This window comes from Magallana gigas, chromosome 4 (assembly GCF_963853765.1).
Source record: "Magallana gigas chromosome 4, xbMagGiga1.1, whole genome shotgun sequence".
Classification (NCBI taxonomy): domain Eukaryota; kingdom Metazoa; phylum Mollusca; class Bivalvia; order Ostreida; family Ostreidae; genus Magallana; species Magallana gigas.
The window spans coordinates 50,294,157-50,306,206 of record NC_088856.1 but is presented as its reverse complement, the minus strand read 5'-3'; the positions used below and the strand labels follow the sequence as shown (position 1 = coordinate 50,306,206).

Sequence of the window (12,050 nt, the reverse complement as noted above, 5' to 3'; positions counted from 1 at the left end):
CTGGGGAGAAAGGCTTCTGTATAGCAGGTTTCCATGGGGGGAAGCTACTATGGGGGAAAGACTGCTATACAACACCGGAACGAAACACACCCAAGTAATCGATAGGAAAAGTTTGCGAGTAACAACTTACTCGTCCAATTTGACAACACCACTCAAATTTAATTTCGTTGATGATGTGGTCATTGCATTATCTTAGCGTTTCTTAAGCCGTGTCATTTAATTTTATCAAATAAAATCTGTTTTGAAAGCTGTGTATATTTTTACAATTCTATTAATGAATACAGAGTAAAGTTTAAACTAGTAGTTGCTCTACGTACTATCTATACTAATTCAGTTTTAAAGCAAAAAGGGAAACAGAAACTTATAAAGTATAATTAGCATTTATCTTTTGTTGATCTTCCGTAACCATGTGAATCCGGATTTTGAGCAAAACAGTGAAACTCTTACACGTTTTTTGCCAGCAATTTTTTTTCTTTTTTCTTTTTCCAGATTACAAAAAGAAACATTCAACAAAGGCCCAAGTTGTCTTGCGTTGTCATGTCTGTGAGAACCCTTTCCAGGGTCTCCAAATAAGGTGTAAATTATGCTGTAAATATTTATGCAAAGCATGTGTTTCCAAACATCTGTCCAATAAACCAAAAAAACATAATTGTCCAAAACATTCCTCAAACATAATTGAAACAATTTGTGAACAATGTGACTCTCCTATCTGTGCAATATGTGCTTCTTCCAAGCAACATAGAGGTCATACATTCGTTTCGATTTTTGAAAACTATGAAGAAAAGAAAGAGGTCATTGAAAAAAATTTAACAGAGTTGGAGAAATCACTTTATCCTATGCATCAAGAGATTGCATCTAACATTCTTGTTCAGAAGGCTAACTTGAACGAAAACTCAAAACAAGTGTTAAAAGCAATCGACAAACATGGAGAAGATTTACATAGAAAAATAGACACCATTATCAAAAATCTGAAAGCAGATCTTGATGAAATGAACTCCAAACACCTAGCTGTTCTGATTAAACACGAAGATGAAATCACAAGAAGAATTTCGGAAATCAGTCAAAGCATTGCAAATTTAAAGAAAATTAAATCCGAAGAGTTCAACCTTCCCCCTTCTTTCAAATCCAAAAAATGCTGAATTTAGAGAAATCCCGTTTGATCAAAATGTCTCTTTACCAATGTTTATTCCTAATAGGATAAACAAAACGCAGTTATACAGTCTGTTTGGTTCCTTATCGGATCATATTACAAAATATGCAGGTGCTCAGTCTCTTAGACAAGTCAGTCTGCAGAAAGACGATCCTCGGGTCATTGCAGAAATAAGGACGGAATATAATGACGCTAACGAATTGCGCAGCATTTCTTGTCGGGATGATGGGGACGTCTGGACGTGTGGAAGTGACAACATCATGAGGCTCTATAATCTCCAGGGAGAAATGATAAAGTCAACACAAACAACGTCGGGGAAAATGCCATTCGCCATTGTAATAACAAGAAGTGGACATCTTGCTTATACAGATAAAAATGACAGGACTGTGAACATAGTGAAGAAAACTCGAATAGAAACCGCTATCAGACTTCGTGGTTGGAGGCCTCTTGATTTATGTAGTACATCTTCTGATGGCCTCCTTGCAATCATGGAAAGCGATGATTATACGCAAACGAAAATTGCGCGTTACTGCAGCTCCACAGAGACACAAATAATTCAATTCGACGACAAAGGTGAACCTCTCTATTCACCTAGCGGGTTCTCCAAAAAAATCAGTGAGAACATAAACCTAGATATCTGTGTGTCAGACTATAAAGCCCGTGCAGTAGTGGTGGTCAATCAGGCTGGGAAACTCCGGTTTACCTACACTGGTCCTTCCTATACAACTGCTAAAGGACCGTTCAATCCAAAAGGCATCACTACAGACAGCAAGGGTTGGATTTTGACAGCTGACCCAAACAACAGCTGCATCCACATCCTGGATCAGGACGGACAGTTCCTCCGCTACATTAACAACTGTGATTTGCAAGATCCAAGTAGTTTATCTGTGGACTCTAGAGACAATCTTTTTGTAGCTCAGTGTAGCACGGGTACAGTGAAGAAAATCCAATATCGTTTTTGAATATATGAATATTCTGTGTATCCACTTATTATGATTTTTTTATATGACTATATGTTAAATAAATATTTGTATGTTAGTTATAGGTTTGTTAATGCATGCTCGTTTCTGAAGCCCCTTTTACAATTGGCGCTCAAGCAGAAACTTCAAAATATTCGTGAGACCGAAAATATTAGATATAGGTCGTAAACTGTTACCAAACAAACGTACACGAAAAAGTACTCGTGCGAAACTCGCACGATTTAGAGCGACCGTTGTGCGATGTCAACGCATTGAATCTTGCGATATATCTTGCGTTGTAGGATAATGCGATATGATCGCACAAATGACCAAATGATCTGACGATTGAACAAGCGACAATGCGATACATGTAGGACGTACGAGTAAGAGGGGGGTATACAAACCACCCATTTTGACGTTTGTTATTAGGTATATTTGAATGCAAGAAAAAAATACCGCCCAAGAAGACGACAAAAACAACAGCCAAAATCAAGGTCAATTGATTGTGGCCTGAAACAGATATGCTTATACGGTATATACTGTATTAGGGAATAATTCGCCCCATTTTAATTTTCGCCTATTTCGCTCTTTTTGTCAGTAAGCGGATTAAGACTTAGCGAATCCCAATGTCTCATATATTTTTTTCTTTTTTACCACAACAGTGTTGGGGCGAATTAAAGACAAGCCAAAACCGCACGTAGAAGAAAAAAAAATTACGAGGCGAAAATAAACCTGTATCCAGTATAAACTAGTGGGAACACATGAAAACTGAAACAGTCTCGTGGACGCACAACAAACGCATAAACAGCTGCAATTCATCTTACGATCTTTGAAAATCGCTCTTGCGAATACACAAAACGTTCGTACTTATGATCGTACGTTGCATTGCAAAAATTTGGATCGGATTCGGTCGCATCTGAATTGTGCCAACTATTTTGAGGAGACTTGATGCGACCACAAAAAGGTATGCAACAAATGCGAGAGCTTGTGTAGCGTATGCGATTGCTTGTGCGAAGCCAACAAATCCTTATCGCAAAGTACTGTAAAGTGTTCGTGCGCCAATAGTGAAGGGGGCTTTAGAATTAGATTAAATGAGATAACTTCCAATTTTTGTGTCTTTACATCCTTAGTGTCAACTTGGAAGAGGAGGAATGACAGACTATTCATTATGTAACTTGATGACGCAACTGTAAAGGAAGATGTAAAAGTAACTGGAATTAATATCAGCCCCGTAGAGCAATATAGTTTATTGAAAAAAGTGTTTAACAAGTTCTGCCTTTCTTTGTATTTCTAGGATGTTTACATGATTTTGTTAATTTTTTGATGACGTTGATATTCTTTTTATTTACTACTTAACAAGTAGATAGCGAAGTAGTTAGCGCTTACTGCTCTCTGAACTTAACAAATCAGAGGTTTAATGTTGACGTTATATGAAAAGCAACTTTAACTTTTCCAAACTTTGATTTATAGATTTAAAGCATTGATTGAATATAGTTTTAATTGAAATACTATTTATGTTATCAATCGAAGTTATATTTTAATCTAGTTTAATACGTTAAAATGTTTATAAAATTTGAACTGTCCAACAATACGAAATGAACTTCTCAACTTGTGCGATGTGTTTTGTTTTTACTTTTGTATTAAAACTATTAATATAGTATCACTTTAGTTTAGTTTCTGAAGATTGGTTAACTAAAGTAGTACATGTATTTTGTTTTTTTTTCATGTGACAGTCAAAGAGCCCTGTCCTTACAAGCCATATTTAATGTTTTCATGCAAGTTATAACTAAAAAAATTTATTGGGCATGAATGAAAACCAATACTAGTATATGTTGCAAGTGAAAGCATTGATCAGTTAGCATAATTTTATAGTTCCTTCAATAGAGCATTCAGGACTTAAGTCGTTCGATATAGACTAAGATATTGATAATTATTTTAAGTATCGATATACTAGTATCCCTCACTTTTCCAGCATACAGCACTACATGTATTAAAGAAAATGATTTCTTTGTAAAAGACAGGAATTCGTACATGCATTTTCCCTCACTATAACGTTTCTTTCGTTACGAAAACGATCTGCGCTATAAAGCCTAATTTCTTCAAAGCGTTTATTTGGGCTCTGCTGTGATAGTGCATGCAAAATTGTAGATATTGATACGCTGCCTTTTTCAGATTTTCAAGGTAAATACAAGGAATGCGAATGATTTTACAGATCCTTTAATCAACATTCAATATTTAAGACATGTTAAGTGTTTAATACTGTTAGTTACGGAAGACTAAGCGTTGATTTGGTACATATATATTAAAATATATAAATTCATTTATAACGATGCATTCCACAGACGAAGAGTTTATTAATTTGCTGCAAATGTATATATTAGTGGAATGTAGATATTCATCATTATTTTTTTACAACAGGCTACATCGCGACCTTATATTCAACGGTGCAGGCACATACATTTACATGTATTCACAATAATGGCACCGCATTTAAATGTATGTCAATCTTTGATTTTTATTGATAGAAATGGCAATCCCTTTTCCATTTATGTATCACAGCCGCCATTTTCAATTTTCATTAGCAAAAATTAAGGTCAATGTTATTAAGTAATAAATTATTTGATTTCTTAGAGGGGATGAATAATTTGTATATTAATTTTCATTTTCCATAACTAGTTATATAAAAAAAATATCACTCAAAGTGAATGGCTCATCTTTTGACTGGATATTGCAAAGAACAATACAAAAACAATTCTATTTGATGTATTTAATGACTTTCAACTTCGCTGTATGGTATTCGACAACATACAAGTTTCCCTCGGAGTCCAAACTAATACCAACAGGTTTCTCCAGAAATCCTCGACCAATCAAACACAACAAGTGACCTCTGTCGTCAAGGAGATGAACCAAGTTGCTATCGGCGTCCGATACCAGGATTCTGCAACTTCTGTCAGTTAAAATGCTTCGTGGATCGAAATACGGACATTTGCGCGTAGGGACATTTCCAAAGTAACGCCAACGGAACCGACCTGATTGGCTGGTTGACACGACTGCTTTGGCGTTACGGTCTGATACACACACATCCTGATTACTGTTTACGGTGATGTAAACATCAAAATCGCCAGAAACGTAGAGTGGACACCCTCCGTCGTCATACTGAATCTCTTGCGTGGGAGAACTGTGAACATAACGAACGACCTTCACCTGTTGAGATTTTTGTTTTGACGAGTCGTTCCGATTGTCCATACACAGTAAAACTTCTCCAGAATCTGTCGCACATAACCCAAGTGGATTCCATCCCTGAAGTTTCAGAAATGGTTCGAATTTCCCCTTTTTCATTATGTTAACACTTCTGTCTCCGTAATCAGTGTAAAGTAGTTCTCCCTTGGAAGTAATAGACAGATCGAACGGAGCTTGCTTTGATCGAGTGGACACTTTTTCAATCATATTGCCATGAACATCAACCTTAGCTACAGTTTCCACATTTCCACTTATCCACACGTTCTGGTCTTGAATGCACTGTACACTCCAGCACTTCTCGAACTTTGTCTCCACTTTGCGTAGAACAACTGGTTTGTCTTGTAGTGTGTCCCTTTTTGAAGGGGGCTCTGCTGACGTAACATTGATGACGAAATCTCGAGACTTCTTCAGAACGGATGCTTTAAGAGCACCGAATCGCTCGGGAAGTTGTTCCTTTTCTACATCACTGTTCTTGAACACTGGTGCAATGATACTTGTTATTGTGGGAATCCTTGAAAATTCCTCACTCTTTGCTTTGAATTTATTGATTTCAGAAACATCGTTTTCGTTCAATATTTTTTTATTGTAGTCAATCAGCGATTGAATTTCCGTTATCAGACTAGATATGAGTTTTCGCTGCTCCCGGAGATTGGAAAAGTCTTCCTTTTCCATCGTTTCCACCCTCTCCAAACATTTCTTCACGGCGCTCTCCACTGCCTTGTGCCAAATCTCGCCGTTTGTGACGATCTGTTTTTTGACATTCTCGTAACCACTGGTCAACTTTAAAACGTTCGTCTGAATCTGAGTCTCTATCTTTTTATACTCTGGTTGAATGAGAGATTCCAAGCGTGACGTGTCAGAGGTCACGAGGTCCCGCATGGATTGTAAATTTTCTAAAACGTTTTCTGCATCGTGACTCAAGTGTGTTTCGCTTGCGCATTTGTGACATATTGGAATCGCACAAGGGCGGCAGAAAAAATATAGTTTATTTCCTGTGTGCTCTAAACAGTTTTGGAAAGAATTCTCATTTTCTTTAACACTGACGCTTGTAACTATGCTTTTCTTTCTGGATTTTCTCGAGGCCATATTGCTTCTAGATGAATCGCTCCCTTTTGTATCCTATACTCCAAAACAAAGCCATGTATTGATATAAGGAATAAGGAATAAGGAATCATTCTTTGAGTATTATGAGGTTATAATTTTGGTCGGGGTGTGATCAAATCCAATAAAGCCCGAAGCTCTTTATGATAGATTTGATTACGCCCCGACCGAAATTATCACCTCATAATATTGAAAGAGTGATTCCTAATTACTTATATTTATATAATTTTAAACCATCGTACGATTAAATATTTAAATATAAATAAGCAAACCCTGCTGGCGCCTCACTTTGGCTAAAATATGAGTTATATAGTACACAATCGATACGTAGTGTTATCACAGGCAAAGACACTGAAGAATGTAAATATATAGATTTACACTTAAATTAAATACATTATAATCATACGTCAAACATTGTTGTTGAAACTAGTTTAGTGGTGAAGAATATTAAAAAATTGTGGTGGTATAGACTTTGTTTCTACTTTTGTTGAATTTGTGATTAAACAAACCCGAAACAATCATGTGAGAAAACAAAGAGAAAAAAGACAATTATAGGTGAAAACTTTTGTTGCCTTTTAAACCAGAACTCGTAAAGACATGCCGGAAACAACTGAAAGTTAAGAGGAGAGAGGGAAAGAGAGCGATGGACTAACTGAAAGGATTTAAGAGAGAGAGAGAGATTTTAAGAAAATGTAAATTAAAACATCAGTTGCGTTAAGAACCGAATTACAATACCCCCCCCCCGATTTTTCGCAAAGATATTTTATATTTTATAAATTTTTTTTTTTGCTTGTCAAGAATTTCTGATAAGTCTAGCCCCCCCTCTTTCAATTTGCTTCCGACGCCACTGCATGGATACTAACACATACAATCATTCATAAATTATTCACAATAAAAATAGAAATACAAAATAGGCACAGAGAGAGAGAGAGAGAGAGAGAGAGAGAGAAAATATCTTGATAAAACAGATACAATCAGAAAGATAGAAAGAAAGAAAGATACAGAGAGTAAGAATCAGAGAGAGAGAGAGAGAGAGAGAGAGAGAGAGAGAGAGAGAGTACACACCATTTTACAGCCAAGTACAGTACCTACTGACAGTGAAGTTGTAAACCGTTAGCTGGCTTACCTATTCCAGGTGTCACCAGGCCAAGATTTGCCTTGGGTTAACCCTCCGTCTCCAAGATCCCTCCCGAGCAATGACCCTCGTCACTTGCGAAATATCGAACAGTTTCATTTCACAAATCCTTCAGATATAACTTAATTGAAGGAATGGTAGATTAAGTCTGATTTACAGGATTTAGGCATTGTTCGTGTCAGAGTGGGGTTGGGTTTACCTGTTAAGGGAAGCGGATTACCCTCAGGAATTCGTAAGGTGGAACGTCATTTTAAATGTCATTCAATACACGGGCCATATCGTGGTCTAAAAGAGAAAGCTTATTTGTCTTTAAATACACTCTACAAATTGGTTGACGGCAGAATATTCCGAGAGTGATAACATTGTTGTGTTTCCCTTTAAATTATTTGAAGTAATGTGATATTCAAATCAAAATTCTCTTCAGATTCATAAATATTAGTATTGCACCAATTCATGAGAGAATGAGCAAGATAGCTATAGAATGTCCCATTAAAAATGTGCATAAAGAGCATGCAGTTATTTTAACTAAATCAATGAATAATCAAAACAAATAAAAGTTTGTAATTCTAAGCTCTATCAATTTTTATATAGGTCCTGTTGCAACTGAGACAGACATTTAGATTCTTTGTCTGAATACTCGTATATCTAATGAGTATTTGGATAAAATTTATATAGATTTTATATATATATTGCTCCGGTCGGGACGGTGGTGGAGCTTCAACAAAATGAATTTCCCTGTGCTTTATATATATATATATATATCTATATCATTCACTATGGGCAGGTATATGTCAATTTGAGAGTTATTGCGAAGTTTGTGCTTATTATATACGTGTGTATCTATGCAATGCGTATCGTTCTGATCCTCTCAAATTGTCGTTTAAGGTCAGATGACACGTTCCTCGAGAATCTTTTTTGTATCTCCTCGTAATAAAGAATTCCAATAAAGAATATTAATTTTATAATTACTTTAAAAATGATCAAAATTTACTTATACTTGGTTATTTGTCTAGATGGTCGAGTGGTTAGAACCGTGGCCGCTCACTGCCAGAAGCGTACAGTCGTGAGTTCAAAGCCCCGCCCCGGCGGAGTAATAGTTATAATATAGTGAATTTCGCTGTGCTGTAAATGTATTTATTTTTATATCAGCAATTCAAGTGTATTTTCAAGATTATAATAGGAAATTGCATACTCTAGTACTCTGCAGAAATGCCTGGTAAGGTACTCTAATTTTTTGCAAGAAAGCTTGTCAAAGTAGTAGTAAACCATTAACAAATTCCTGGAAAAAGTTATCTAAAATTGAGGAACGTGTCGTCTGACCTTAACTGTATTCCACCTGTATCTCAAGCAACTGTGTAGTGCGCGGCCAGCGCGCTAGGATCCGTTCGTCATCGAAAGCAAGATTTTTGTCTTTCCTACATGGCCGAGTGGGTAGCGCGGTGGCCGCTCACTGCTAGGAGAATGGGTTCCAGAGGTCGTGAGTTCAAGCCTCGGTCGGGCGGAGGGGGAGCTCCAACAAAATGAATTTCCCTGTGCTTTATATATATATATATATATCATTCACTATGGGCAGGTATATGTCAATTTGAGAGTTACTGCAATGTTTGTGCTTAATATATATATATATATATGTATATATATATATATATATATATATATATATATATATATATATATATATATATATAAACGTAACGTATAGTCCAATAACGCAAATGACGTGCTAGGGGCGCGTGCAGGGTTTACATATTTACACAAATGACGTGCTAGGTGCGCAAGCGGGGTTTACATATTTACACAAAGAGAAGATAACGTTAAGACGTCAATAATCGAATATTTGATTGAACAATTGGTGAAAATAATATAAATATAAGTAATAAGGAATCATTCTTTTAATATAATGAGTTGATCAAATACAGTCGGATGTGATCAAATCTATCACAAATTCCTTTTGACTTTATTGGTTATGGTCATCCCCGACCGTATTTGATCACGTATACATGCATCTCATAATAATCTCATTCCTTAAATATTTCACTTGCACCAAAAAAAATCTTTACTCTAAATATTTGTTGATCTGCAAGTGACTATATACAATAGTCTTTATGGATGCCATGTTACACCATAACAACGATCATCAGCATAATCATCACGATGTTTTGTATTAGGCATACTCAAATCAGGTTTTAAAAAATGTGACAAGTAATTAAGCTTCATGGTACAAATATTGAAAAAAGATATGATACATGTATCCTCATAATTCCCCCACTCTCTCCCCCCACTCTCCATGTCCTACTGTCCCTCATTTTCTCTCCCTTAAATTTGTTGAAATTGATCTTGTCAACAGACTTTTCAATTGTGCTAAATATACTTACATGTATATATAAATTGTATGATATATTGTACGTGCAAATGAAATTAATAAAAATAATAATAAAAAAAAAAAAAAAAAAAAAAAAATATTGAAAAAAGAAGATTGTAGTGTATATTATTTAAAACCTTTCTCTCTAAGGTCGTAAAGCGTTCCATTTAATGTTATAAAAAATAGTGACAAATATCCGGGGGAATCCATTAGAATTCTTACATTATATTAACCTCTGCAGTTTGGGGGTTTGTAATTATCGTTTCAATTTGAAAACTTGATTCAATCTTGTGTCATGATCGCCCCAGCATTGGGGCTACCCATACATTGTAGGAAAAAATTAATAGCAACAGATTGAAGTTTATCATACTCTTGGGAAACATGGCGATGAGGAATTTTCCATTTGGCAATTTGATACCGGTAATACCAAAAAAAGAACAATACTAACTTTTAGCATTGTGGTGATTGAAATTAAGCATAGTGAAGAAAGATTAATCCCCAAAAGCTTAATTAACAAAACAATAGGGCTACATAATGGTTGCAAAGAATGAGCTCTGATAAGTCATGTCAGTTCCCCTTTTTATCAAATAAATAATTTAATTAATATTCCATGATTTTAATTATTTCCAATCAAATTTTTTTGAGTTCTTCTCTGACAGAGATGAAAGCGTCCTTGAATCGTATGATGCCGGTAAACATCAACCGAGAGAGGAGGGTGATGTACCAGCACCCTAAGGGCGCCCCGGACGCCGACCTCATCTTTGGATCCAAGTTAGACCACCCGTCAACAACACAACAAGTACAGTGGCTACATAGAATCATGACTCCACTTCTCAGCTCTTCTTAAATGTTATTCAGTTTTAATCCATGATTGAGTGGATATTATGTGACTGAGTTTTTGATCTATTTTTTATTTATTGAGTTTTCAGAAAAAGATGATGGAAAGAGAAGAGAGAGCCCTTCCCAAAACAGAGCAGTAGTCAGGAAGTGAAACGCCTCGACCGGAGGCCTCGGGCAAATTCCGAACAAACCAGCAAGGGGGGGGGGCTTAATTTTTACATTAGACCAAATCAGAAATTAAAGTACAATATCTACGATTTAGGGCAAGGGGTGTTATCGAGAGGAATCGTGTTGTGGTGGGAGGGACATACTCACAGAGTTTGATTTGTGAGTGAACGCTTGCCATGTGTTGTGTACAATATTATAGGATTCTCGGACTGTGTGAATGACAATGTAAGATATATATAATCGATCATGTGTATGTGTCCTCTGTGTGTTACAGGTTATCTGTCCTCCAAAAGATTCCTAAGGTGTATAATCGAAGAAATATTATTTACATGATGAATTTCTCTGATTGTACTTTGGAAGATAAAAACAAGTTTACTTTACAGTGAACTGTACATCCTACAAGTAGCTAAATTAATATGAATGAGATTCGGTACATATTTTTCACTGCTTTGTTTTCATTGTGTATATGCAATTACGAAGAAGTTGACATGTTTCCTTGGTGACAGAATTGCGTGGCATCTGATTTGCTGGAAAAGTTTGAATACATGTATAGACTTGCTGAGCAGGTTCAAGTTATTGGCAGATGTATTGGTTATTCTGATTTACTCCTCAAAATGTTGCTTCTTAAGAACCACCCCTATGCTTCAGTTTGTGAAACTAATTATATGCAATCATCCTCAGTGTTGAAATCGTGACCCACAACTAATAATGGGGCCCCAAGAGAGTTGAAAGTTTAAAATAAAAATATATAGTAGAAATAAAACTACAATGCTACAATATGTGAAATTACTATGAAAGCATCTTCAGATAATCACTATTAATATTTCAATCTTTTTAAGGTAAAAAAAAGTTGGGGGCTGGCCCCTCTATGATGCTATGTACCTAATGGTTAGGTCTAACTTTGCAAAAAAAAAAAATTGAGGGGGGGGGGGGGTTGCTAGCCCCCCCCCCCCCCCCCCCCGGTTCCGACGCAGGCCTATGAAAATAGTTCCGTTTTGTCATGATGCCCATCTTTTTCTCCATTACATGCATAATTTAAAGGTCTAATTAACTAAATCATTTATTGAAATGCAAAGCTCATTTGTCATCTTAAAG

General features: G+C 36.0%; 2 protein-coding genes across 5 annotated transcripts in view; one reads left to right on the top strand and one right to left on the bottom strand.

Annotated features, from left to right (window-relative positions):
• Positions 1-12,050, top strand: part of LOC105331947 (general transcription factor 3C polypeptide 1) — a 245,419-nt gene that overhangs the window by 136,754 nt on the left and 96,615 nt on the right. The gene's annotated exons all lie outside the window — the stretch shown is intronic.
• Positions 4,842-8,087, bottom strand: LOC136274898 (tripartite motif-containing protein 2-like). Of its 2 annotated transcripts, none has more exons than XM_066082752.1 (2): positions 7,516-8,087; positions 4,842-6,468 (listed from the first exon to the last, which is right to left on the bottom strand). In XM_066082752.1, the coding sequence occupies exons 1-2, from the start codon at positions 7,516-7,518 to the stop codon at positions 4,864-4,866; spliced, it is 1,608 nt and encodes a 535-aa protein (XP_065938824.1). In that variant the 5' UTR covers positions 7,519-8,087; the 3' UTR covers positions 4,842-4,863. The 2 variants fall into 2 exon arrangements, with proteins under 2 accessions (XP_065938824.1, XP_065938825.1); XM_066082753.1 differs by having other exon boundaries at positions 7,577-8,087.